We start from the raw sequence: 27,880 nt of genomic DNA, 5'->3' as shown, positions 1-27,880 counted from the left end.
GGTTTCCTAACCTATTCACTAATATAAACCTAAAGAACTTATTCTAGGTTTATCCCTTAGGAATCTACCCTATACTAACTATCTAGTGTACGGTTCGTCACAGACATGCTCCACCATATACAAGGTCCTTTACAATTATGTATAATAAGTAGCCATATACCCGAGATCAAATGCGCCCCGATGTATGCTGCTGGACGACGATATAGAATAGAAGGAAATTATATAACTGCTAAAAATCTAGACTTTTATTAGTGAATTTAGGCCATAATTAAATTTTAAAGTAAGAAAAGTAACCTTTATATATTCTAGGTAACATTAAAAGAAATTCAATTAAAAAAAATATAATAGTAATTAATAAATTATATATTAATTATTATATTAATTTACTTATTATATATAATATCTATTATTTATAAATTAGGTTGTTTATGTAATTATATTTTTATCTATAACCTGCCTAAAATTAATAATATATACTGCTATTAACTAAAATATCTCTTAAATAGAATATTATTAAATAGGTGATAAGAATTATACTTTTAAAAATTAACTATTATTATCTTCTATAGTTGCTTAGAATTATTAATTCATCTATTGATAAAGCTGGACGACGATATAGAATAAGAGGAAATTATATAACTGCTAAAAATCTAGACTTTTATTAGTAAATTTAGGCCATAATTAAATTTTAAAGTAAGAAAAGTAACCTTTATATATTCTAGGTAATTAATAGCATTAAAAAAAGATTTAATTAAAAAAAAAATATAACAGTAACTAGTAAATAATATATTAATTATTATATTAATTTACTTATTGTATATAATATCTATTATTTATAAATTAGGTTGTTTATGTAATTATATTTTTATCTATATCCCGCCCAGAATTGACGATGTATACTGCTATTAATTAAAATATCTTTTAAATGGAATATCATTAAGTAGGTGATGAGAATTATACTTCTAAAAATTGACTGTCATTATCTTCTATAGTTGCTCAGAATTATTAATTCATCTATTGATAAGTAGAGTTGCTGTAAGTTAACGGCTCATCTTAGTCTTGATTGACCTTCATGCCCACCTCGCTCCATTGAGCGGTAATAGGTTCATGATTCCCCGAAAATCTTTGTCCGTCAAACCACAGCTCAAATCTTAAATCTGCGGGAGCAACAATAACACGAAGATCAAACTTGCAGATGTAGAATTTGTATCCTTTCCGGAAAAAAATTCCTCTTTTCTGCTTAAGTAGGAGTTGATGTTGTTCTACACCATCCAAATTGCTTTTCACTCTACATAGTTTAGTGACACCAGCTATTGACAGACATTTGTGTTAACTAGCATTCTCTTTAATATCACTAACGTGGCCATGAAACTAACATACCTTGTTTAAGGCTCTTTGGGAGAAATGTGGCCTCGTTTTGAGAAGTTACTATGTCTGCATTCCAACTCCTCGTTGTGTCGTTAGGTCCCAAGCGGTATTCAAACGATTTAACAAGTGGAACGTTCGGATCGATTGTATCTCCCTACTCTAAGCTTTAGTGATATATGGAATATTTTTATTTCCGAACTACTTACCTTTCGAATAATCCATTGAATCTGATTAATGGCCCACTTCTTTTTAGGATTCCAATGATCTTCAACTATCTCTTCATCAAAATGGGTATCTGGAGAATACATCTCTCTCACTACAATGCCGTAACTTGAACGAGCAATTCTTGCTGCGAGAACAGGAATATTTCCCGTTTCTCTCCTTTGCTGGTAGTCTAGCAGGAGGCCTCGAACAACAACAAGTTGCGGGTCGTGGCATGGTACTACTGCAATCTTAGCGGCATTGGCGTGCGGGTAAGCTATGACATGTTGCTGAATCCTGTCACGTATATAGGTTGAACTGCCAAGTCCACCAGAGAGTACCATATATTCCTTGAAACAATCAGCTTATCTCAGGTTGCTGTCATTAATATCCAGCAATCTGTGCTTACCACTTGCTGAGTAGGATAATGCTCGCTTAGCCAATTTAGCTGCTCTGTTATTCTCTTCATGATGCCTTCGATCTGTATTTCAAAGAGAGATTGGATCTCCGCCCTATAATCTGTCAGCTTCGCTTGACAGTACTTCTTATAATAGATTCTTCGAGGCTCTTTACATTGAAAATAGCATGCGCCCATTTTCCACAGCAAGTGTGGGATAGCTTAAATCATTTGATACCCCTTCCATTGGCATTCTAAACACAGGTTGCATATACACTTTTTCACCAAACTTGTGTTTTAAAATTTTAAAATGGTGACTCTTGGACAAACGAACCGCCAAATCGTTTGGTAGCTGGCGCTGTATATCGGGATTCCCGGTAAGCCTCTCCATGATAAGTCGAACAAATGCCCGATCGATCAATGTTGATCCAATCCCTACACCTTTCACAGCGGAAACTTGTGCCATCTGAGGGAAATTGATATCAGCTGATGTTATGCGCATTAGAGCTAAATCGGTTGTTCCTCCCCCAGCATCTACCGTTAGAAATACGCTGCCTCGGTTGAAAACGATTGGGCTTGTCTTGAGCGTTGCAACGGCCGCCGCTTCAGCCTCTGTAAGATCGATCTGTGCTATGTGTTTTAGACCCTCAACTCCAAAACCCGCATCGCGCACAATTCCCTTGAAAATGTTGATAATCTCCATACGGGTCCAAGTAGTGGGCACACTGAATAGGAAAGTTACGGCCATGTCTGCCCAGCCGCCGAGGTATCGTTTCCCCGTCTGCATCTCAACAGTTTCTTTAACGTGCAGATATACCTGGTGTAGATAATCTGTCGCAAATAGCTGTGCTTCTTTTGTATTTTTCGGTAAATTCGAAAATCCTCGCTGCTGCGCTGCAGACAATGTTTCCTCATCGATGAAGATTTTAAAAAAATCTCGTCGTCGTTTTCCTGGCAGTTTATCATCGTCATCATCGCACATAAATCCCCAAGACGATACTGTTCCATCTGGATTGTATATCAGAGTCGTCGGGACTTTTCGCTCTCCTCGATCACCACTTCCAGGCCAGTCATTGATCACCTGAATTGGTGTCTTTGGGGTCATCCATGCAGCGCCTTGATATATTTCATCAGCAGTGTCAATTTTTGGTTTGCATCTTCATTTGCATATTCACCAGTATACGTTGTGCCGAAATCGATTGAGACGGTAATATCGCTGTTTTCAGCCATCATGACATCATTTCCATGTGTCGTCTAATTGACCTGTCTAGCAATCTCTCGTAGAGGTTGACTCAAAGCTAGCATCTGGGAATTTTATAAAACGTAAAGTTCGGCCATCCGGAAGTCTGCCGATGTTTGGAGAATCGCAATTATCCCCTGAGTAATATGCGAGGAGCGGAAAGCACGGCTGAAATGCTACGCTGTTGGTTGTGCATGTTTCAAAGGATCCTTGTCTAGTCTCTCATTTGATGCGACGGGGGGATGTATCTTCGCAAAAGATCCTGAACGGTCTGCATTTCATAAGGCGACTTTTCCAAATAGTGTTGCTATTCAATTGGTAGCCCAGTTTATTTTGCTTTTGTTTGCAAGCATAAAACAAATAGAAGAGGATCAGTCATCCGATTGTATGGATTGTTAGCTTTAGTAGGTGAGAAGAGCTCGAAAAGAGGGGTGTGGGGAACCAGTCTTTGCTGCGTAGAGCGAAGTTTGTCCCAGTTGCGATTGCATAATGCTAGTATATTCATTGTCCCACTTTGATGCGTGGCCTCATGGTATAGCTTGCAGGGTTAAAATCCGCCAAATAGAAATCTTTGGGGGCTAACGCTAGTGAATTTTATTAGAGTCGAGAATTCATGAGCAACCAACTCATTTCTCAATCTGGAAGTCCGTGGGACTTTGGCGTTGTTCTACATATATCCCTGGAGACCACATATATTTACTACTATATCAATCCATTGTCATACACATATTTCCCGCCTTTAAACAAGCGCTATTCCGAATAGCGCTTATTTCAGCATTCAAATCCAACATGAATGCAGAAACCTCAATGGCCTGGACCTGCCCTTCGACTTATACTATTACTACTGGTATATCTTCCGGACATATTTCAACATCCTGGGCTTGTACCGCGACCACATCTTCCAATCAAAACACTCAGACGACGAGTTCCATAAGCAGTTCATCGACCACTGCTTCTATTACGTCTACTACAAAACCAAGCCTCCCGATATCCGATAGCCCAAGCGGCCCTACCTCTGCCTCTACTGAATTTTCGGATACTCGCACTGCCTATACAACAACTGAAATAAGTGCAACTCCTATTCCAACATCTTCGCAAATTATTACACCTATTCGCCAGCATACGGGAATCTCTACTGGTGCTACAGCTGGAATTGCGGTTGGCTGTGCTGCAGCTGGCCTCGTTATCGGTCTTCTCGCTTCCCTGCTTTTATTACGCCGCCGAAAGCACAGGGAAATTACCCATGATGTGGCAATTGTTGCTCCCAAGCCGTCTCCATTGATACATGATATCGATTCCAGTAGTTCTGGCACGGGCATACAACTGAGTCAATATCTCCTTGACGGAGTTCCAGATCAAGATATTGTGAGCGAATTACAAGCCTTGGGGGAGCTTATCTGCCAGCATGTCGAGGATAACTATACTCTTCAGCCGGTAGACGCTAACATACAGGTTTTATTGCAATCACTTCAGAGACTTGAGCTGGAATCCAAAACCTCGGGGTTAGACACCGAATTGATGGTCTCTTTAAGTGCCAGGAGCAATACTCGATATATTGCCCTCCGCTGTGTTATTGCAGCTGTTATATTCGCCAGCATTGACTTCCACTCCGTTAGCCATTATTCAATGCTCCCCAGACCTGCAGCTGAAATTATTCTATCTATGCCTGCTGCTGAATACGGGGCCAACAATACTCTAGGTATGTGATAGTTGGGGCTTAAATAAGAAAAAAAGCTAACAGGGGTGTATATATAGCCTTTTCTCAGGCATTATCGACTTGGCGCCGCTTATCCGCTTTCCTTCTCCATTCAAACCGCAGCCAGCGTACTCCTTTGCAAATGAACCAAACCACAGTCGCGACACAAGCCCAACGTCTAACTACTTCTTTGGTCGATTTTCTCGGCGTTTTTGTTAGGCCGGGAAGAGAGAGCCTGCAGGCTGATCATTTACGAGAAGTTATAACAGAATGTGCAAAGTTTGGCTATGTACTTTTCTCTCAGCCGGCTGAATGGAAGTTCAATTTTGAAGGGACTTCTATGGTAAATGGAAATAGGCATTCTGTAGTGGTATGCCCTGGATTAGAAAAATACAGCGATCATAATGGAACGCCATATACGAAGCTACGAAGAGTTGCGGCTCCTGTCGAAGTAGCTGTTTAAGCTTTGACAAGGGTTGGGAGGTCTAATGGGTATTTGGACAATGAGGCAGGATTAGGTCTTTTAACACATCATTCTGCCTACAGCTATATCGTATTAATAGTAATAAAATGATCAAAATTATCCACTTCGAGCGCCACACATGAAATAACTTGCTATTATCAGCGCATTGGATGTGAGTAGGGTGATGGATATAGCAAATGGAAATACTGCGGTGAATTACAGCTGTGCATGCCTATAAATGCATGCTAAGTATACTATAAATGCGGAGCAGAGTTTGCTGATCCGCGGGGAAGAAAGATTCCTTGTAATAAATAAAATTACTTGCAGGGTATAGCTACATTCTGCTGAGCTATATATGTACTTCACGGATATCTTATTCCCAATTAGACGGCCTCGCAATGTCAATGACTCAGAACCAACATACATAATGCACGAACGGAAATAACATACAAATAGGAAAGTGAAGGTCAGTGTAAAGGGGGATATGAAGAAAAGAGGAAAATCGCCACCTCGAAACAGACAGTTTCCTTTTTGCCCAGACACTGCTATAAACCCCCAAGGTATTTAGAAGACGCACAAGCTAAAACTAACTGTGGGGACAACTGAGGAGATATCTGAGTTCTCATTTGGCTTCGCTGCTCCGATATTCCCAGCGCCCAAACGAAAGTTGCCGCGCACCAGATTGCATGTAACGCTGTAAATATGGCAATAATTAGCTGAGGCGCTTATCGCTATAGGGGTTACGCTAACATATAGGCAGCGTGTTCCGTAAAGAGGCAATGCTAGATTTTTTTTCCCCATTCATCATCTTCGTCAAATATAGCTCTTTGAACCTTCTTGAACTTATAACAGTTTTCACGGCATTTTATAAGCTCCAGCTTTGTAAAGCTGGTCAAAAAATATGAGCAAAATTTTCTCTTCTATTCGTTCAACTTACCGTGCAGCCAGTGTGGCTATTGACAGCGGGCACACCCCAAATGAAATGCGCCGCAGCTTTGAGCTTGTGCAAATGTGCCACCGAGACCTACAGCTTCTTATTAAACTTCGCCACGAGCATCTTCACCTTCTGGAAGATCAGACCCTGTCACTTGAGCGTCTTAATGCCGTCATTGAAAAAGTACATGGTGACATGGTCGCCGCGTATCGCATTGTCGAAAAATATCGACCGGGACTGCATAGTGGTAAAACATCGCTGCAACATCGTATAGCATGGGCTAGTCATGATTCTCAAGAGCTTCAAATGCTAGGACCAATCATAAGTCAGCATCATGCAGCTGTGTTAGCTGAGATTACGTTTCTCAGGAGCCTTACAATTATCAGCGCAACGCAAAATGACGCAGGGAAAGCGAAAGAGGGTATTTCCTCACAGAAACAGAAAATATTCGATAATACAGATCTTTTAGAGGACTTAATGGGTGATGCTGCTGGTACTTTCACCCTTTACCTCAGAGGTTGTTTCATGGGTGTACTAATCTAATCTGAATAGCTTCTCCAAATCTGCTGCCCACTGCTCCGCTAACTGAAGTCAGCGCCAGGGCAAGTATACCTAACCTGTTGACAAATCAGGTGTACTGTGATCTACCCGAGCCCGTTATTCCCAATCTCATTCCTCACCAACAACCATTCAGTATTCATCAACCAACTGAACAATTTTCTTCTATTTGGATGCCAAGTGCCGAGACAAGTCTGGAGAGTCATCTACGCAACCAACGAGTGGTTTTGAATCAAAGCGATCATTCAGGATTGTCTCTTCTGCTCGAGGGTGTTTCAAATCCAAGCCTCAATCAGACATTGAAGACGCTGGCTCAGCCTTCTTACACTTTATCTAGTGACCAAATGTGTCAGCCATTGCTGCCATCATATTCATTCTCTCTTATTGGCGATGACTTCGCTCCAAGCCCCCATGCTCAGTATTCTCTAATCTCTAAACCTTCCACTCTGTCTCTGGGTTCAAGAGAAACGCCCAGCCACCAAATATCCGAAATGCAGCGCAATACAATCTCGGATCTTTCTGTTAACTATTCACACCTCCACTCTCTTCAACCAACTCCATCATCGAAGACAACAGCCCTGGCTTCGATTTCAATAGCTCCTCTTGCATCGGAATTTTCGCAAAACAATCCTCCGAATCAACACTTTGCGGAACAGTATCAATATGCAGATAATAGCACAAAGGAAGATGATCCGCAATTTAGTCCACGGATAGAGATGAGAAGCAACAAGCTTTATGAGTTGCAAGGATCTGAAAGGTCTCGAGAACAATTGGTATCTCAATAGTGTACTGCTTTATTATGTAATATAGTAATTGGTCATCACAACAAAACAATTATTAACATGCCTTTAGGAGCCATCATTAAAGCATATCTATATTAAAGAAAAAAATGTCCCTATTGACTATCTCACCATATAATAGTTTCTTATAGTTTTTCATCATTTACTAATTGAATTGAATAGTTGGATGTTAAAAGTGGAACCAACAGGTAAGCAGTCAATTATCACCGAAACCGCAACGTCTATCACTCTATGGTGACGTGGTTATGACCGACGTTCGGCTTGGGTTTCGCTGCTTAAAATATACCTTTCTGTGATCTTCCTTTGCTTATTACTTGCACATTCATGTGCATAAATATCTTATCGTTTAAACGTTACCATGTCTGCCACCATTCTTCTTGAGTTAACTACCAACCGGTCGCCCAAGGATCATGCAGACACCGCCGGTGACTTGATTCAGATTCAAATGACTAATGATGTTTCGTTCCTGCCGAATGAGCCTGAAGCAATAACCACAGCAATTGCTCAACCCGAGCGTCTGCATACTGTTCGGTCTAGAGTAGCGAACACGACCGATAGACCTAGCGATGAAATACACGACCAGTCATCTCGGCTACCATTTCGGCGCCTTATCGCCGCGTATCTATGCCTTTCAATCATCTACTTTACTTCATCCCTTGACATCAATTCAGTTGCCCTAGCTCTCCCAGTTATCGCCCGCGACCTTGGCGCTGGCAGCAGCATTACTTGGACTGGAACGGCCTATTTGATGGGCCAGGCCGCCTTTCAGCCGCTTTACGGCCGCCTATCTGATATTATCGGTCGGAAACCGGTATTAATGCTCTCTGTTGGTTTTCTCGTCTTTGGCGACATTTTGTGTGCCAATTCCCACACTCCCGCTTGGCTCTACGCGTGTCGTGCCATAAGTGGCATTGGTGGTGGCGGCATTAGTTCTATCATATCAATCATTGTTAGTGATCTCGTGAGCCTTAAAGACAGAGGCAAGTACCAAGGAATGCTTAATGCCTCCATTGGCGCTGGATCGGCTATAGGGCCATTCCTTGCGGCAGCTCTGATACAAAAGATGAGAATAGCGGGGATTTCGAGTTGGAGATGGATCTTTTACATCCCTCCAGTCCTGGCATGCGTTTCTGCTATAGCCTCTCTGTTTTTTCTGCCGTTAACAGATGTCAGTGGAAGTTGGAAGGCTAAGGCAAGGCAAATCGACTGGATGGGCCTTGCAGCTTCTCTAGTAGCAACTATTTGCATCCTGGTGCGCGGAGCTATATTACTACCTCGACTATGAGATAATCCTGCTGATGAGAACTTTTTGTTCTATAGATACCTCTCAATCTAGGCGGAACGTCCTGGGCATGGAGTAGCCCCGCGGTTATCTCCCTAATGATCATCGGCGGCGTTGCAGTGGCCGTTTTCACTATCATCGAAAAAAAGTATGCTCGCATTCCTCTAATCCCTCTTAGGCTTTTCACCAGCAAAGCCAGCGCAATTCTGCTCATTCAGAGCGCTCTGTACAACATAGTATGGCAAGTAGATATGTATTTTCTGCCAACATATTTACAAGATGTTCGAGGATTCAGTCCTTTGCAAGCTTCTGCGTTGATGCTGCCCATACTTTTATTTTCGAGCGTTTCTGGTATTTTGTCTGGCCCAGCCATGGCGATTCTCGGAAGGCAAGTCATATCATCCACTAAATCCCTAATATTGAGAGCATGAACGGCGTTGACAGGTAGAAGCTACGACTATATATACCATCCAGGCATCTTTCTGTGGTTGTTTGGCGTCTGCTTAAAAATGATGTTCAGCCAAACCACGAGCGTTGGGACTTATTTGGGAGCATTATTAGTTGAGGGCTGGGGTATTGGATGTGTATTTCAGCCAGGTACAGTCTATTTAATACATGCCTGCTCCTATACGACGATGTTATCATGACTACTTACCACTTTTAGGTCTCGTTGCTCTGCATGCACATTGCCCACCCAAAGATCGTGCGGTTGCGACGTCAACGCGGAACCTCTTCCGAATGCTCGGTTCCGTCATTGGTATGACAATCGCAACTGCTTTGCAGAGTGCTGTTACACAGGCGGCCTTGTCCGACAATGTCCCAGCTTCAGTGCTCTCGCAAGTTAAGATGGGAACGTGGCGATTCGGCACTACATCTTGGGACCAAGACATATCTTATGCCAGGTTTAAAGGTTTCCAAGCGGTGTTTGCAATGGAAATTCCTTTCATGGTACTCTGTTTCCTTGGTTGTTTTGGTATACCCAGTGCAACGTTAGGGGGAGACGACCAAATAACAGAAAGAGACGATCACTTTTCGCTACAAGAGAGAAATTAACTTTCAGTAACTATACGAGCACTTTCAAGCCGATGACTAGCCAGAGAAGTCTTCAGAAGACCGCACACTCCAAATGCCAGTAGGCTTTTAGACACAGCCTTTATGTTAGCCTTTTACACATCCTCCTTGCTAAGATAGCTCTAATCTAGATAAAGAATGGTTATCTTAATGTTAAGTAGATACCGAAGGTCCAGATGATTGAGGAGACAACTTAAGTAAGGAACCTGGGAATATCTCGGTCGTGATAAGCACAAAGCCCAAAAAGATTAGTTTATCCGGTATAGAGGCGTACAGATGTCTGGTTATAGTATCGTAAACACATGCATACTCACCCAGGGCTTTCCAACTCCATGTTGTGAATGCAAGGGCTGGATATGTTTTATCTCCACATGTCAACGAAAGGTATACGAGAGCTAAGTTAGATTACAAAATATAATTCTAATATTACCAGCTTTCTGAATAAATGAAAGTGAAACGACATTAACCTCTCTTATTTACAATTTCTCAGATACTTTTTAACATCGATGTTGAAGTAGTGGACTTCCTGTTGCTGTTCCATGCTATGAATAACATCAACCCTTTCCATTACTGGTTAACGTTAAAGACTGAGCCATCACTGTTACCACTGTAAGTGTAACCGCAGTTGCCGTTACCAACGACATATCCTTCACCAGAGTCGCTGCCGGAGATGGAGAGGATGAAGTTGGGATGGTTAAGCTGTGATGAGCATGTCTCGCCTGGGTGGTACAGCAAAAAGCAGTTCCTGTTCCTTGGTCTGAAAATGAACGTCTCGCAAGTTCCGAAATTCTGGCAGGCATTGCAGCAGTCTGTTGCAGTGCTAGCGCCATCAGCCACAGTGTTGAAATCGGAACCGACTCCTGGTCCGTTGTTGGCGACATTGACAGCATAATAAGATTTACCACCACTGCTGAAGTTAGGGCCAAACGTATTCAGTCCGGTACACGCGTCATAGACGGTAGGGCCAGGGATGACGGCCGTGGTGGTGGTGGAAGCTGTAACAGTGCTGGTCTCGAAGGTTGTTGTGAAGGTTGTCACACTAGATGTGAAAGTGGAAGTAATTGTTGATGAAACATCAGCGGGAACAACAGTCTTGGTAGACGTAAGAGTATTGGTCTTGGTAATCTCCCTCCAATAGAAAATGGTTTCTGTGACTGGGTGCGCAGTGGAATGCACAGTCTGGGTCTTGGTATTGGGCAGGATCTTAGTACCTGTTAACGATAAGTAAGCAAGTTAGAATGCTCATACTGCGTGTTCAAAAGGGAATACGATAACCTACAGTCTACTTTAGTAGGATACATCGAGGCCTGAAGACCATGAGGTTTCTGCACTTGAGCACGGGGAGGGTGAGGGTGGCCGACAGCACGGCGATTGAGAACATCCGAGTTAACAGTATCCTGAATGTTTCGGAAGCCTTGAGTAGTTGGCACCACGGTGGTCGAAGTTGACGAGGCAGTGTCGGTATTTGTTGTGGTTGTGGTCACTGTAGCCGTAATTGTGTCCGTCTCAACGGAAAACACCGTAGACGTGGTGGAAAAAGTGTCTGTCACAGTGCTATCTGTGATAGTCTTCGTCTTGGTGGTAAATCCAGTAATAGTGTACCACAGACCAACGTAACTCGTCACCGTTGGGCGAACAGTGACAGTCGTGGTTGGCTGATGGCTGCTGGTAGATGTTTTGGTGACAGTAGACACATGTTTTACCGATTTCGTGCCAAGTTCAGTACGGCAAGTGGTTGCTGGGTTAGTAGCAACGATAGAAGTCGCTAAGAATGGCAAAACTGCCAAAATTTGAAGTGCAGTCTTCATAGTGAACGGAAAAGGACCGAATAGTACCTTGAGTGAGAAGAGAAAGAAACTGGGTGCACTGCTGCAAACATTCGGGAGAGACGAGGAGACAGGCGCCTGTCGATTTATACAGCTTTAACTGCTGTCTTAGGTCGTGATCAAGTTTTGCTTCCTTCTTTTCCTCATCCCTTCAACACTTTACAGGTAATGGGCGAAATTGCCCGCGGGTCCGGTAGACCTTCAAGCATCTCGTTCGTTGTGGTCGGCGTGTTCTAGACGCGAGTTGTCATGGAGTAGCATCAAACTAAGTGGATATCAGGCGTGTTTCTTCAGTAGCTCCTTTATGGAAAACACTATTGGCTACATCACGACTACGGCCATGCAGAACCAGCTGCTCGGTATGCTGATTTTAAACCAAGAAACAATAGCTCGAAGCAATAGCGCCAAGCAATAGCGCGATCGAACTATCTCTTGGCGTCAGGAACGGGGCCATTTGCCGGACTAGTCCAGCCGTTAGCTCAGGGCAGATTTCAACTACAATGTCGAGCAAGACAAGAGGTTTCCAATGGGAATCTAAACCCCAGCCTAGTATGTTGCGCACTGTGAAGAAAAAATGGAATGGAGGAAGTATAAGGCCAATTATTCAGAAGCCCAGCTTATATTCCCTCATGTTCCATTGCCCAACTGACTGGTCGCGCGACTCGAGACCAATGAGCTCTTCGGCCGAACTGAGAACTTCTGGGCCACATTTATAAGTAAGTTCGCTTGCGTTATAGGCAGTATCATTATTGAATGATTATGAATCTATGAGAACGATGTTTTAGTAGTATTCTTCTTCAGCAATCCAGCAAAATTACTGCAATCGTATATCAAGTACAGCTTGTCGCATTGCCCAGTCAGTACTTGATTCATGTAGGGAGAGCTCGCATTCATACTATCAGCATCCAATACTTTCACCTGAGGTATATTTAGCGTGTTTATGATTTAAGAATATATTAATAGATTGTAACAGGTTTACGGTGACGAACGTTCCAGGCAACAGACTAATGGAGTACAAAGGCTAGCTAGCACTAGACCAAGCAATACTTTATATTTAAGTCAATATTTTAGCTCCTAGAGACCCATCAGATTAAAATAAGAATTAAGTAAGGAATTAAAATCTATAAACCGGAGATAACGCTATTGACTAGCAATTCGCTTTCAGCCGGAACGGCGGACGCTTAACACAGCCTAGTGAAAAAAGATGATGCTCAGCTGGGACTGCGATAGTTAAAGTACAAGGGTTAGAAGTCGCGAACTACTGTAAACTTTTCAATAAAGGCTTTAATAGTTACAATTTAAGTCAATGCAGCGGGGTAGCTGAAGAATAAGATTGTCCACGGAGTAATGTAATATATCATCAGGGGACTTTACCATCTTGTCTCGGCTCTATCGTGAACAAGAGAAGGATATTCAGTGAAACGGAGGGGGGCTTCTATCTTCTTCTTGGTGGTATTTCCGCTTCTTTCCGTTCACCATTTGTGTTTCACTGAGCAACACATTTTATAGCTGAGACTCAAGCTCTTCTTTTGTCTCGAGCTCGGCTGCTATCTCAGCGGGTTTGGCGACTTCTTATTCAGAATGCTATCCCATAAAGGCATCGCCTTTCTAGGCTTTGCCACAACTTTTCTCTTTGGCAATCAAGTCTCTGCCGCTCCGCATGCCAATGAGGCCCGATATCCCGATGTGCCTCGCCTCAACAGTCGCGATGACTCTTCCAACGCTACAACAAATGGCACGAAAACGAGCCTAGAACCTATTGTTCCTCCGAGCATTGACCAGAACGACCTCTCAATTCTTTCTCTTGCCACTAATGTCACATTAGCATGGGCCGGCTCGACTGCCAACTCATTCACCAACTCAAGCCCTCAGCGGCGAATGCTAAAGCGCGATGGCGGTATATTGTCTCAAGCCCTTATGACATTTGCCTACCCAACAATCCCGCTTGACCATTCTTTATACGTATCTGATGTTAGCTGCACTAAGGGTAGCCTGACTGGCACTCTAAGCGATAATGCCTATGGATTTGCGAAGAAAGAGTGGACTGGGGCAAATGATATTGTTTTTGTAACATCTGTGGATGGCTGTGGCCTGGACAATCAAAACGACTTTTTTCATGCTAAATCTATCTCTTTTTCCGATAGCAACAAAAGTTTCACGGCCACTGGATCCTCAGCTGCTCTCAAAGCTGTAGCCGTCCATGTGAATCTCAAATGGGGCGACGTTGGATCCACACAAGTGAAGCGCGCTGTTGATAAGAGAGACGTAAGTATTAAGCCCTCTCGCCATGGATCTACAGCTTTATCTTTGCAGTTTTATTATTATGATTATTATTATTATTATTATTATGTTCCCTTCGAATTCCGCTAACACGCTCATCATAAATCTAGATGTTCGAGGCGCACCCCCTTGCAGCTCGGGATACAGAATCAGTTACCTTATCCTGGAATTACTGGCTTAACGACGACGATCACCTCGGTACCGATCCCGATGCGCCATGGCCAAACGCCGCTCCATTGGAGAAATGGGGTTCTGAGGGAGGTGAAGAAGATGATTCTTACGAGAAGGGCGAAGTCGCAGACCCTAGCGGTCACCATAAGCGCTCAAACGAAACGTCTTCATCTGTTTCTACTCATTCTGCCCGTGATCTCGAATACGGTTTGGCTCTCTACTGCGTTGAATGTGGCTTTGGAGGCTCAGCAACGCTCTGGGGTGAAATAGACGCATCTCTCTGGACTCTTTCGGTCGATACGCTGCAAGTGGGAATCAACGCCAACTTTGAAGCAGGACTCAATCTTGGCATGGAGGCGTTTTTTAAATATGAAAAAGAATGGAGCAAAGAACTAGCCAGACTTAATCTGGGCGGTTTCGAGATTCCCCTTCTAATTGACGTTGGTCCATTCATCAGTGTCTCAGTAGACGCTGAGGTGACTATCGATGCAACTGGCACCCTGCTCATCGGCGCCTCCGTATCTTGGGACAACATTGACATTATGCTGGATTTGCTTCATTCTGGCAACAGCCATGCAAATGGCCTTTCGCCTACCTTCCAACATACAGCCGAGGCTTCGGGTGAGCTTCATCTCGAGGCATCGCTAGGTCTGCCCATCAAGCTAGGCGTTGGCATCAGTATTCTTGATGGGGAGTTTGAGGTAGACGCTGCTATAGTGGACACTCCTTCAATTGTCGCTGAGGGCGCGTTTGAAATATCGGCCTCAGTCGGAGAGGATGGTGAAATCGAGGTCGATCTTGATGGCACCTGCTACGGTATTGCTTGGGATATTCATTTTGAGAATACGCTTCAAGCTGTTTTAGAAGGAGATTTCGTTGGTTCGGATACATTTGACCTCATTCCTCCTCAGGAGAGCGCTCCCATTGCTCAAGGGTGCATCGGATACGTAAACGATGGCACTGATGACAACGATTCAGGCAATCCCCAAGGTAAAGGTGCTAGCACCGGCATGGGCGGCAACGGCTTGAACAGCGGTGGTCTTGGCTTAGCCGGCTCTGGTTCGGGCTCCAATTCCGGCCCCAATTCCGGCTCTGGTAGCGGAAAGGGCTCCAGCAGTTCCAAGAGTACCAGCACTGCCAAGAGCACAAGCACTGCCAAGAGCACAAGCACTGCCAAGAGCACAAGCACTGCTAAGAGCACAAGCACTGCTAAGAGCACAAGCACTGCCAAGAGCACAAGCAAGAGCACCAGCACTACGAAAAGCACCAGCACCAGCACAAAGCCAGCCAGCACTTGCACGCCATCTTCAACGGCCATCGTGAATCCCAAAGTTCCTACAGGACTCACTTGCAAGAAGTCGGTTAACCAAGCAAATGTAAATACTACCTTTAATGTTGGTAAGGCTACCACAGTAAATAATGTCAGCCTCTGTGCTACCAGCTGTCTTAAGAACCCCAACTGCGCGAGTTTTACATATAGCGGCAGCAAAGTGTGCCAGCTATACAACAAAGCTGTCAAGAGTTTGGGGGTGACAACTAAGAAGAGCCAACCCCAGCTGACATTTTATGACAAGGGGTGCTTTGTATACAACACATGTCCGAAATAGACGACGAGACATATCCTGTAACATTCTTAAACGAAAACCCGCTTTATTATAGTTATATTATAATTATATAATGAATAATATTCACTTTTAGAACCTATACCGCTATTCATCAATATCATTAATTAAATCCTTTCATCTATCCACCTCCTCTTTTGGACTTTATCTCATTAATCTATTGTCTTATTAATCGTGGCGCGCATAAGATGTTAGTGTCGTAGTATATATATTACCCTATAGAACACGAATTATCTCAAATTCGAATTGAGCTGCTTTCGCTTTCGCCGCAAACGTCAAACTTCGGATATTACCTGTAGCGCTATAGCATATACATAGAACATAAAGAAGATATTTAATCATTTATAGGGTATATATATGAGGTTGGTTAAGCAGTTAAATCTGGCATTATCGTAGCTAAAAGTTCACATACACGATAGCTTCTATACACCTGTGCGACCTCTCCATTCATTAACACGGAATATCCAATCGTGAACAAGCGCTTCGAAAACACCAGTCTCATCTATAGGAAGGCCATGAGTACCACGATCCAGAACAGCATATGTTGATCGAGGATAAAGCTCCAGGAGGCGGATACTGTCTCGGTAACCCACGACTTCGTCCTGCCGACCACATATAATAAGGGTGGTGGGGGCGAGAAACTTGGCGTTTTTATCGTTCAAAGAGTTAGATAACTCATATCGCTGCGGATCTTCTCGTATCGGGTCCAGCGCTTTTTTATCTGCTGCTCTCTCTGCCGGAAGGTAAACCTTCTCATATTTTGCCTTTAAGGTCTTGATGTAAGCAGGTGTTTGAACAAGAACATTGCCAAGAAGGTTCTTGTCTTCAGTTGGCACATTTGACATGAGTTCCTTGTTTTCTACCAAAGGGGTGTAAGGATCAAGATCTCGCATGCTATCTTTGGGTTCAATAAGCGGTACACGTAGTAGTAAGCCATCGACTTGATCGCGATATTTTTGAGCTATGGCACGTGCAAGATAGCCGCCACATGAGGTACCGATAAGAACGAATCTTAACTTCTGGAGCCGAGAATCAATGAAATGTACTAAGCGAAGATATATATCGTCGAGATCTGTGACATTATCGGCAGGTGTGGCGCCCATGCCTGGAAGATCCACGTAAATTCGGAGAAGTCCTGGTGTTTTACAAAAGATTGGCTCAAAATCTAGCTCTTCGACTTTTCCTTCCGCCTGCCATCCGTGAATAATTAGGACGGGAAAGCCTTGTCCGAGCTCATATGCAGATAAAATAGAGGTCATGTTGCATTTGGGGTAATATTATAGTAATATAAAGAGCAAGAACCGCAAGAGGGTTTTATTTCGTTAACATGCAATTTTGTAACAAATAGCGCAATGCCACATAACTTTATTGTAAGAATTTGGAGGCATAAGTATTGTTTGTCAAGTAAGATTATTTATTCATTCTGTTCTCCTTTAGGGGGAGGTGATTATAAGAAATATACATTTATAAATAAGTAAATAAATATAGGTACTAAAATTAAAATAAAACTGCTATTATTTAAAATATACATAAATATTATTATTTAACAATAAAAGCTGTAATTTAAGGGATATATACTCTAATTAAGTAAAATCCACGCCGTGGTTAGTAAATAAGAGCTATAACATAAAGGATAAGTACTATAGTTTAGCGGATGAGTACTGTAGTTTAGCGGATAAGCGCTGTAATATAATGCTGCAAGTTATTGTTACAACCCGCCTCTTATAGTTGCAACAATGGGCCTATAGGGTAGGCTAAACCGGATTAACATAGGACCGACCTACTAATTATAATAAATTATTAGATTATTATAATAATCTAATAATCTATAAATAAATTATTAATTTTATAAAATAATTTATAATAAATTATTAAAATCTATAAATAATTTAACTTAATTAATTAAATATATAAGTTTATTTTTTATATTTATTTAAATAACTTAAATAGCTAGTTATTAATATAATTTTATATTTATAAATTAAAAAGCATTTTTAATCTTTACTAGTAATTATTATTATAATATTATTGCCTATAGGTTTTTTAATTTATTTACTAATATAAACCTAAAGAATTTATTTTAGGTTTATTTTTTAAAAATTTACTTTATATTAATTATTTAATATATAATTTATTATATATTAATAACTTTTATTTAAATAGTTATTAAATCTATAGGTAATATTAAAATAAATAATTTTTAAAACTTTATTAAATTTATAAATTAATTTAATATAAAAAAGTAAATATAATAATAAATGCTTTTATTAAATCTATAGAATTTTATAAATTATTTAACTATTTTTAAATAATTAATTTAATAATTAAAAGTATAAAGAATTAATAATATATAAAATATTAATATTTTATAATAATAGCTTATTATACTTTATAACCTATTAATAATACTATTAGCTATAGCACCTGCTGTAGTTATATTTATTATATAACCTATTAAAGTAATTAAAAAATAACTTAAAAAAATCCTTAGGTTTTTTTACTTTAATAAATTTAATAAAGATTTAATTAAATTATATAAGTTTTTTAATAATTTTTAAATTTATTTTAAATATTATTTTTTAAATTCCTTTATATTTATTAAATTATTTAAATATATTTAATATATAAAAACTTAAATAAATAAAGCAGTAGAAAATTAAATTAAAGTAATTTTAAAAGATTATTAAGAAAATGCTTTTAATAAATAAAAAACTTAAACTATAGTTATTTTTATTAATTATAATAACTTTAAAGAAAAACTAAAGAAATTATTTAAAATTATTAATAAAACTTAAAAAATTAAAAAAAAACTTAAAGATTTTAAATAAAAAAAACTATATTATTAATATACTTTAATATTTCTTTAATTATTTACTAAGGTAAATTAAATTAAAGATTTAAAAAAAAAATCTATTATTATAGTTTAAAACCTAAAGTTAAAGATAAAATTTATAAAATAAATTAATAAAAAATTAATTTTATTAACTTTACTTAAAAAGCTATTAAAATTAATAATTAATAATAAAAAAAAATAAAAATAAAAAGCTAAAAAAAATAATACTATAATTAAGCTTTATTTATAAGTTAATTAAAAAAAAATAAATAAATATATTATTAAAAATAATAAAACTTAATTAAGTAAAATAAACTTTAATATTATTAAAGCTATTAAATTTAAAAGAAAATATAATTTTTATAATAAAATAAACTATAAAAAAGCTTATTATTATTTTAAAAAAAAATAAAAAAAAAGTAAAAAAAGTTTTAAATAAAAAAATAAAATAATAATTAATATTATAAAAAAAAATATATAAATAAATATTATTATTAAAATATTTTATACTAGCTTTAGTTAAACTGCCTGCTATAATAATATATGCTTTATATATAAAAGTAATAAAAATAAATTAAAGTATTATTTAAAAAAGTTAAAAAAAGTAAAAAATTAAAAAAAAGTTAAAATTAATACTTTAATTTATTATAAATTATTTAATAATAAAGGTTTAGACTTTAATATAAAATTAATTTATAAATACTATAGATTTATTAACTTTATTTATAAATATAATAAAAAATAAATAATAATTTAAAAAAAATACTTTAATTATAATAATTATTATTTATATAACCTTAATTATAAATATTAAAGATATTTAAACTATAGATTTATAAAAGGATATTAATACAGTTATAAAAGTAAATAGCAGTAAAATATAAAAGCTATATATAAACTCTTTAAAAAAGAAAATAAATTAATTAAAAAATACTTTAAAAAATAAAAAAAAATATAATTTAAAAAAAAAATAAAAACTTTTAAATAAAAAAGCTAGTAAAGATAAAATTATCTATAATAAAAGTAAAAGAATTTATAAATATAGTTTTTATATAGTTAATAGAAAATATTAATAATAAATTAATACCCTTTTAGATATATACCTTTTTATAAAATATAAAATTACTTTTAAAAATATATATAATAGTAATAATATTAATAATAATAAATATTATTAATATAGTTTCCAGGAACTATAATATAATAAAGCTTATTTAAAGTTTAATAAAAAAATATATAAATACCTATAATATTATTTATAAAATATAAACTACTATTATAAAAAACCTTAAAAATTAAATAAATTAGTTTTATTTTATATATATTAATATAACTTTTATTACTCTTAAGACTTTAATTATAACTATATAAAATATAATATTTATAAATTAATAAATAAAGAATATAACTATATAAATATTTTAGAAGTATAGGCAGAGGAAGAAAAAAAATAAAAGAAAAGATAATAATACTTTAAAGAATATTTATTTTAAAAAATTAGCTTAAAATAAGCATAAAAATAAATAAAAGCTATTAAATAAAACCTAAAGAATGCCTATAACTATATTTTAATTTATAATATTTTTAATGCTTTTAATAAAAATTATAAAAAATATTATTAAAAGAAATATAATAATATATATTATTAAATATATATATTTAATAAATTAATAAATTAATAAAGTAAATAATTAAAAAAAATTAAAATAAAAAATTATTTAATAAATTATTTTTTAAATTATAATATATAATATTATAGAAAATACTATAAAGAAAAATATTAGTTTTATTAAATAATTTAAAAGCTTTTATAAAGAAACTATAACTTTAATAATTATTTAAATAAAAAATAAAACAATAAAACTTTAATTAAAAAGTATTATTAAATAATTAAAGTATAAAATAATTAAATTAAATATTAATAATATAAAAAATATTAATTTAAAATATAATAAAAAAGCCTTTTAAATATAATTATTATTAATTTAATTAAAATATTTAAAAAAAAGTTAATATTTAATAAATATTTAAATTAATAATTAATTAAAATTTATATAAATAATAGTTTAAATTATAACTTAATTATTAATAGCTTAATAAACTAGCTTAAAATATTATATATTATTAAAAAGATATTATTAATTATCTTTAGTATTATAAATATAAATATAAAAATAATTATTATTTATAAAATTAATTATTTCTTTATAATAGTTATTAATTAAACTAAAGATATTAAATTTAATATACTAGACCTATAAGACTATAATATTTTACTAGAATATCTATAGTTAGAAAAATATAACTTTATAATTAACTAAAAGATAAAAAAAATAATTTAAAAAAAGAATATTTCCTTAAGGTTATAATTAAGCTAAAAAAGAAATAAAAAAAATAAAAATATATTTATAAACCTATAACTAAAACCTTTTATATAATTAAAAAAAAAAAAATAAAATAAAAAAAATAAAGCTAAAAAAATAAAAATATATAAAAAAGTTAAATTTAACTTTAAAAAATTATTAATATTAGTATAATATAATAATTAATAATAAAGAATAAAAATTATATAAATTAATAAAATTATTATTAAATATTATATAAAATTAATTAAATATAATATAATATTAATAAAAATAAAAAAATAAATTAAAAATAATAAAAATAAGCCTTTAGCTAAAATATTATAATAATATTAAAAATATAAAAAATTATATTAATAAGTTTTTAAAAAAAAATTATTATTTTATTTAAAATAAAATTATGTAACGAACTGTACACTAGATAGTTAGTATAGGGTAGATTCCCAAGGGATAAACCTAGAATAAGTTCTTTGGGTTTATGTTAGCGGATGGGTTAGGAAACCTGTGGGCGATGATATTACAATAATAGTCACCAGTAGTGATTAAAAGAGTTTTTTAATCTGTAGGTATAAAACTGTATTAATAACTGGCTATTTAAGTTATTTAAATGAGTGTAGAGAAGTGAACTTATATATCTAGTTGGCTGGATGTCTTTAATGTATTTGACGGTCGAGTTCGTTGAGTTGTATTTAATGGATTTGATAATAGATTTTATCGAGTGGCTTTTAATTGGTTGATGGATTATAGTTAATCTATTCTGGCCTACCCTATAGGCCTGTTGTTGTAACTATAAGTGTTGGGTTGTAATATAATACTTCCCTTCTGTTAGTCTTGTCCCTAAGACCTTGTCTTTATATCTATCCCTTTCCTTACTATCTGTAAGTGTTGATTTCCCTCTTTTTTTATTCTTTCTCTAGCTAATAAAATAGTTGGTAGTAAGCGCAAATATTCTGAGTTTTCTTAGGTTCTACAGCGCAATGCGCTTAAGTATTTTATCTTACTTATGCTATTAGTGATAAAGTCTTGTCTTTATTGTAAGAAGTGCGGTTATAAGTGTCTGGCCTCTGAAGAGGATTCCCTGCGCTGTTCCTGGTGTGTTTATTATTAATAATTAAATTGTGAGGCCTTTGGTCTTTCTGCGACTTAGCTTTGGAAGATGGCGAATAAGGGTGCTGTTTTTGATTTTAAATTAGAAAAGGCGGAGGAGGCCTGGCTAGAGGCTGGTGCATGTATAAAGCGGCTTTGTACTTAAAAGAAGGAGTGGTTTAAGAAGATGAAAAGGGCTATTGAGCGAGGGATTGATAATTTAGAAGAGTTGGAGTGGATTGAGCGTGAAGAGCGTGAGGCAGAGGCCGCTTGTTAGGCCGCTATAGTGCAGTTGGTAGAGGGTTCTTCCGGGGCCGACTTTACTTCCTTAGGGCAGGTGGATTATTTAGCGATATTGGAGATAGATTCTAAGTTAGTGGAATTCTTAGGTTTTGGTGGAGTTTTTCTACAAGCGCTATTGCATTCTTAAGATTCTTAATAGGTTCTTATATTTTTTCTTTTTTGTCTCCCTTTTCTTATTGTACCCTATAGCATTGTTTGCTGTCCTCTTCTGTTTTTATAGCATTAATGTCTTTTACTTTATATTTTTCTTCTTTTCCTTTAATAACGATTTTATTTTAGATGATTTTTTTAGTGTTTTTATTGATTTATGCTTTTTCTAGCAGTAAAATGTGAAAGATTGGGTAAACTGGTTTTCTTTGTTTTTCCTGTTTCTTAGGGAGTTTAAGTTTATAGTTGACTTCTTTAATTTTTTTTAAAATTTTATATAGTTTAAGTTTTTTAAAGTTAAGCTTGTTACTTGGCTGATTTATTTTAATGTTTGCTTGCTTGTTACTATGTATGTGGTAAAGTAGCTAGACTATATCTCCTTCCTAAAGGGTTAGTCCTCTAAGCCGGTGCTGGTTTGTATACTTGCTTATTTGTTCTTAAATGAATTTAAGCTGTTCTTGTAGTTTATTGTAAACTTTAATTATGTTTTTGGCTTTAATTATAGCCTTTTTAACATCTTCCCCTAGCTGTGGCGTTCTATAGGCTTTGGGTTTAAATCTATAGTTTAGGAAGAATGGCGATTTTTCTGTAGATTTTAATGGTATGCTGTTATAGGCAAGTTGTATGACTAGTAAAAGTTCTATTTAGTTGTCTTGCTTGAAGTTGATGTAATAGCGTAGGTATGTCTTAATTATTTAGTTAATGCATTCTATTTATCCATTCATTTATGGGTAGTAGGCAGTGCTTACCTTATGGTTTATTTTAAGTCTGGCAGTGAGTGCTTTCTAGAATTTAAATATAAAAGTACTGCCTTTATTAAAGATTATTTCTTTCGGTAGTCTATGGTTACTTGTAATAAATCTTATTATTATATAGGCTAGGTCTTCTGTATTACTTGCTTTTTTAAAGGGTAGGAAGTATGTTATTTTTGTTAGTTGATATACTCCTATAAAGATACTATTGTATAAGGTTTTGGTGACTGGCTTTTTTAATGGTGGTAGTTTAGTGATGAGGTTAAATAAAATGGACTCCTATGGTTGTTATGGCATGGGTAAGGGTTGTAGCTGTCTATATGGCTTATGTTAAGAGCTTTTGGCTTGTTGGTAGATATTGCATTTTAAAACTATATTAATTACTCTGTTTATTATTCCCTGAAAATAGTAATACTATTAGTAATGTTTATAGGTGGTTTTAATGCCTCTGTGTACGGCAGCAATTATGCTATTATATACATCCTTTATTGCTTTATTTTGTAATTCTTTAGGGACCTAGATTTTATTGTCTTCCTACATTAGTATATTGTTTTTTATAGTAACTTCTTAAGGAAAATCGTTGGGTAGAAGGTTATTTAGTTGTAGTCCTTTAAATTGTGCCTTAATCTTATTTAGGATTAGGTGATCTTCTTTAATAGTGAATAAGTTGTTAATGTATATTTGCTTATAGTTGTTATTTTTATTTTTCTATAGGATTTAAGCTTTAAGTTCTAGGATTTCTTTAAAATGTTCTTCCTTTTGACTTAAAGCATTGGCTCTCCTATTCTCCGTCCCTTTATAGTAGATAATTTTGTAGTTATAGTCTATTAGGAATTTAAAGTAATGAGTTTATTGCGCAGAGAGTTGTTGTATAGTTGTAAAGTAGGATATATTTTAATAGTTAGTATAGACCTTAATTTTATGTTTGTTTCCTAAGCAATAGTGTTGCTATTCCTTAAATGCTTTAATAATTATTAAGAATTCTTTATTGTAGATAGGATATTTTAATTCTGGACTATATAGTTTTCTAGAGAAGAAAGCTACTGGCTTAAGTCTTTTATCTTTATCTTGTTATCTTAAGGTTCCTTCTAAAGTAAAGTTAGAAGCGTCTGTTTCTATTTTAACAGGCTTACTTGGGTTATATATAGTAAGTATGGGTTTGCTTGTAATAGCATCTTTAAGTTTTTAGAATGCTGATTTTATTTTATTAGTCTAGAATAGTCTTTTATCTTTTTGTTTCTTCTTGCCCTTTTTATTTTCCTTAAGTTAAGTGGCATTGGTTAATGGTTTTGCAATTTTGCTATATCCTTAGATAAATCTTTAATAATAGTTAGCAAGTCTTAAGAAACTTTATAATCCCTTATGGGTTTTTAGGAGTTTTTAATCTTAAATAGCAGCAACTTTATCTAGGTTTATTTAAACTTCTTCTAGTATAATAATGTATTTAAGGAATTTAACTTGTTGTATATAAAATTAATATTTATCTAGGTTAATAAAAAGCTTGGCGTTTTATAGTTTTTATAATACTTTATAAACATATCCCTTATATTCTTTTAATATCCTTAAGAAGATTAAGATATTATTAATGTATATAACTATAAAGTTATTTAGGTATTCCTTAAGGATAAAGTTAATTTTTTTTTAAAATAATGCTGGTGTATTTATGAGTCCTTATAGCATAATTAAGTATTTAAATAGTCTATATCTTGTTTTAAAGGCAGTTATTTATTTATGTCCTTCCTTTATTTTTATAAGTTTATAGGCTTCTGTAAGATCTAGGGCTGTAAACCAGTTCATGCCTTATAATCTCTCCCTAATCTCAGTGATTAATAGTAAAGGCATTTTATTTTTAATAGTTATTTTATTAAGCTATTAGTAGTTAATAACTAGATAAAGCTTTTTATTCTTCTTGGGTATAAAGATAATGGGGTACTCTGCTGAAGAGTTTAATACTCTAATGTATCCTTTGTTTAATTGTGTCTATAGCTATTCTTTAAGTGTTTTAAGTTTTATTTTATTAAGATTGTAAATTTTATAGAGTTTTAGCAAGGCTTTATCCTTAAGTACAATCTTATAATCCTATTTTAAGTAAGGTAGTAGTCCTTCCTTAAGTACTTACTGATATAATTTCTTATACCTCCGATATTGTTATAGTATTTTAGCTAAAGGTTTATTTTTATTAACTTTAGCTTATTCTTTTGCTTTTGCTAGTACTATATTAAGTTTAGCTAATTTTATATAATATTTAATAATAATTTTGTTAATTTATATAATTTTTGCTTTCTGTTGTTAATTGTTGTATTATAGTAGTACTGGTGATTTTTTAAAGTTAAATCTAACTTTCTTTTGTATTTTTGTTTTCTTAGCCTTATCTTTCTTATTTTATTTCTTTTTCTTTGATTGCGCAGGAGGTTTTAGTTGTGGGTCTATAAGTATGTCTTTGCTTTTCTTGCCCCCTTCCTGGCCTAGTTATAACTTAAGGGAGATATTTTCTTCTTAAGTTATTTCTTTTATCTTTTAGTTAATTATAGGGTTATATTTTTCTAACTATAGATGTCCTAGCAAAATATTGCAGTCTTGTAGGTTTAATATATTAAACTTGATATTCTTAGTTTAATTAGCAACTGTTATAGGGAGATAATCAGTCTTATAGGTAATAGTTATTCCTATATTTATGCTTATAATGCTAGAGACAACTAATAGTATTTTCTTAATGATGTATAGTATTCCTAGCCGGTCTATTAGGCTGTTAGTAATTAGGTTGTAATTTAAACTGCTGTCTATATAGATTTTAACTAATTGCTGGTTTAAGTATTTATTAATTATCAGTTTCTTCTTAAATGTTTTAATTAAGTTAATGGTAATTATATCTAGAGGGCTTTCTTGCTATATCTTAGATTGATATTTTTTGCACTATTAGCATTTAATTTAATTATTTCGTTCTTTAATTATTTAGTAATATTTCTTAATTAAGGTCTTGTTTTCTTATCTTTTATTTAAGTGGTTATTAAAGTTGTAGTTTCTTTGTAAGAGTTTCTATGTTATTTGATAAAATTAGTGTTTTTCTTTGCGGTATTTTCCGCAGTATTATATATTGTAGTTTAGAAAGTAGTCTGTTAAGTAATTTTATACTTTAACTTTCCTTGGTTATTTACTCTGCTAATTTACTAATTTATCAAGCACATGCATTTGGCAGTATATATTATTATATTCCTTTCAGTAATATTTTCTGCAATTTTTATTAAAAGCGTTAAAAATGTTATAAATTAAGACGTAGGTATAGGCGTTTGTAAGATTTAGTTTAGTAGCCTTTATTTATTCTTATGCTTGTTTTAAACTTGTCTTCTATAGTGGATGTTCCTTAAGATACTATTATCTTTTTTCTTATTTTTCTTCTTCTTCTGCCCATGCTCCTAAGATGTATATGCAGTTGTATTCTTTATCTATTAAATTATAGATATTATATCCTTTGCAGTTATAATTGAGGTCTTAAGAGTAATAGAGGTTATATTAATATATATAAAATAGAATTAATTTATCTAACCTTTGTAGTTTTTTGTAATAGTGGTTTATATTCTATGAATAATATTGTAGGCATTTATATATTTTTTTATTAAACTTTAGGTAAGTTTTATTGTATTGTAGTTCTTAAGAACTGCATTAATAATATTTATTATCGTCAGTGTTGTTGCTGTTGTATATGTCTTTGGCAATAACTTTATATTTTATAAAGGGGTGTGTATCTGGAAGGGTGTTGATCTACTGTTGGTGTTTTTTATAAATTTTATAGAAGCTGCACTTGTGGATTCTTCCAGTTTTGTTATAGACAATTTTATCTTTACTAGTTTCTTTATCTAGGAGTTCCCGTTCCTGTTTTTTAAGGTACTCCTTAGCTAATCTGTCTTCTTCTTTAAAGAGTTTACATATGGCTTCCATGTTTCATCGCTATTTGCCTTTGCAGTTGTATTGGTATCTTTCTATAGATCTACAGTCTAGGCATCCTTAGCATTTATGGTTAGGATTTTATAAGTAGTAATTGTTGCAGTTATAGTTTTCTTTTTAAATTGCTGCTTATTTTTTATTGTATTTGTAAATAATGTTAGTGGATTTGCAATATTTATAAATTAATTTTATGCTGAAGTCTAAATCTTTGTTGTTAAATGGTTTATAGGAGGTTAGAGTATTAATTTTAACTTCTTTCTAAGGTTTTGCCTTTTTTAGCTTCTTTAGGTAGTGCCCTAATCCATCTTTATTGCTTTTGTATATAAGGCATGTATTATTGTAGTAGGCAGTTTAACTAAGGCTAGCGTAAGGTATTTCAGTGATGGTGTCTACCTGTGTGTTTTCCTTTATAGTATTAATTGTTGCCTTCTCCTTTTATTTAGGACTTTTTCCATTTTCTTCTTGCTTTTTTTTAAAATAGCAGTATGCTTCTTTATGGCCTGGCTTACTATAGAAATTGCATTTTCCTTTAAACTTGGTGGCTT

General features: G+C 35.0%; 7 protein-coding genes across 8 annotated transcripts; 4 read left to right on the top strand and 3 right to left on the bottom strand.

Annotated features, from left to right (window-relative positions):
• Positions 1-949: 949 nt before the first annotated feature.
• On the bottom strand, positions 950-3,347 carry TrAFT101_006354 (uncharacterized protein). Its single transcript, XM_024901579.2, has 6 exons — positions 3,142-3,347; positions 2,143-3,082; positions 1,979-2,081; positions 1,575-1,919; positions 1,381-1,522; positions 950-1,310 (listed from the first exon to the last, which is right to left on the bottom strand). The coding sequence occupies exons 1-6, from the start codon at positions 3,197-3,199 to the stop codon at positions 1,054-1,056; spliced, it is 1,845 nt and encodes a 614-aa protein (XP_024754443.1). The 5' UTR covers positions 3,200-3,347; the 3' UTR covers positions 950-1,053.
• A 561-nt stretch (positions 3,348-3,908) lies between these two features.
• On the top strand, positions 3,909-5,474 carry TrAFT101_006353 (uncharacterized protein). The gene is made up of 2 exons (XM_024901581.2): positions 3,909-4,905; positions 4,962-5,474. The coding sequence occupies exons 1-2, from the start codon at positions 3,996-3,998 to the stop codon at positions 5,363-5,365; spliced, it is 1,314 nt and encodes a 437-aa protein (XP_024754444.2). The 5' UTR covers positions 3,909-3,995; the 3' UTR covers positions 5,366-5,474.
• A 710-nt stretch (positions 5,475-6,184) lies between these two features.
• Positions 6,185-7,766, top strand: TrAFT101_006352 (uncharacterized protein). The gene is made up of 2 exons (XM_024910847.2): positions 6,185-6,792; positions 6,852-7,766. The coding sequence occupies exons 1-2, from the start codon at positions 6,267-6,269 to the stop codon at positions 7,640-7,642; spliced, it is 1,317 nt and encodes a 438-aa protein (XP_024754445.1). The 5' UTR covers positions 6,185-6,266; the 3' UTR covers positions 7,643-7,766.
• A 236-nt stretch (positions 7,767-8,002) lies between these two features.
• Positions 8,003-10,195, top strand: TrAFT101_006351 (uncharacterized protein). 2 transcript variants are annotated; one of them, XM_066127733.1, is made up of 4 exons: positions 8,003-8,909; positions 8,978-9,327; positions 9,391-9,536; positions 9,604-10,195. In XM_066127733.1, exons 1-4 carry the CDS (start codon positions 8,016-8,018, stop codon positions 9,990-9,992), a joined length of 1,779 nt encoding a protein of 592 aa, XP_065983845.1. In that variant the 5' UTR covers positions 8,003-8,015; the 3' UTR covers positions 9,993-10,195. The 2 variants fall into 2 exon arrangements, with proteins under 2 accessions (XP_065983845.1, XP_065983846.1); XM_066127732.1 differs by having other exon boundaries at positions 8,978-9,536.
• Positions 10,196-10,577: 382 nt separating this feature from the next.
• Positions 10,578-11,818, bottom strand: TrAFT101_006350 (uncharacterized protein; the record flags this gene model as incomplete). The annotated part of the gene is made up of 2 exons (XM_066127731.1): positions 10,578-11,221; positions 11,290-11,818. The coding sequence occupies 2 exons, from the start codon at positions 11,816-11,818 to the stop codon at positions 10,578-10,580; spliced, it is 1,173 nt and encodes a 390-aa protein (XP_065983844.1).
• A 1,599-nt stretch (positions 11,819-13,417) lies between these two features.
• TrAFT101_006349 (uncharacterized protein) lies at positions 13,418-15,894 on the top strand (the record flags this gene model as incomplete). The annotated part of the gene is made up of 2 exons (XM_066127730.1): positions 13,418-14,101; positions 14,227-15,894. 2 exons carry the CDS (start codon positions 13,418-13,420, stop codon positions 15,892-15,894), a joined length of 2,352 nt encoding a protein of 783 aa, XP_065983843.1.
• Positions 15,895-16,184: 290 nt separating this feature from the next.
• Positions 16,185-17,269, bottom strand: TrAFT101_006348 (uncharacterized protein). The gene has a single exon (XM_024909190.2). The coding sequence runs from the start codon at positions 17,166-17,168 to the stop codon at positions 16,332-16,334; it is 837 nt and encodes a 278-aa protein (XP_024754449.1). The 5' UTR covers positions 17,169-17,269; the 3' UTR covers positions 16,185-16,331.
• Between the last annotated feature and the right edge of the window lie 10,611 nt (positions 17,270-27,880).

This window comes from Trichoderma asperellum, chromosome 3, assembly GCF_020647865.1.
Source record: "Trichoderma asperellum chromosome 3, complete sequence".
Classification (NCBI taxonomy): Eukaryota; Fungi; Ascomycota; class Sordariomycetes; order Hypocreales; family Hypocreaceae; genus Trichoderma; species Trichoderma asperellum.
This window is presented reverse-complemented; position numbering and strand designations above follow the sequence as displayed.

Coding starts and splice junctions, on each gene's coding strand:
- TrAFT101_006351 (XM_066127733.1), top strand. CDS start 8,016: ATGTCTGCCACCATTCTTCTTGAGTTAACTACCAACCGGTCGCCCAAG. Junction 8,910..8,977: donor TAGCAACTATTTGCATCCTG/GTGCGCGGAGCT, acceptor TTTGTTCTATAG/ATACCTCTCAATCTAGGCGG. Junction 9,537..9,603: donor TGGATGTGTATTTCAGCCAG/GTACAGTCTATT, acceptor TACCACTTTTAG/GTCTCGTTGCTCTGCATGCA.
- TrAFT101_006352 (XM_024910847.2), top strand. CDS start 6,267: ATGAGCAAAATTTTCTCTTCTATTCGTTCAACTTACCGTGCAGCCAGT. Junction 6,793..6,851: donor CTTAATGGGTGATGCTGCTG/GTACTTTCACCC, acceptor TAATCTGAATAG/CTTCTCCAAATCTGCTGCCC.
- TrAFT101_006348 (XM_024909190.2), bottom strand. CDS start 17,168: ATGACCTCTATTTTATCTGCATATGAGCTCGGACAAGGCTTTCCCGTC.
- TrAFT101_006353 (XM_024901581.2), top strand. CDS start 3,996: ATGAATGCAGAAACCTCAATGGCCTGGACCTGCCCTTCGACTTATACT. Junction 4,906..4,961: donor CGGGGCCAACAATACTCTAG/GTATGTGATAGT, acceptor GTGTATATATAG/CCTTTTCTCAGGCATTATCG.
- TrAFT101_006354 (XM_024901579.2), bottom strand. CDS start 3,199: ATGATGGCTGAAAACAGCGATATTACCGTCTCAATCGATTTCGGCACA. Junction 3,083..3,141: donor TTTCGGCACAACGTATACTG/GTGAATATGCAA, acceptor AAATATATCAAG/GCGCTGCATGGATGACCCCA. Junction 1,920..1,978: donor ATTATCCTACTCAGCAAGTG/GTAAGCACAGAT, acceptor GATTGTTTCAAG/GAATATATGGTACTCTCTGG.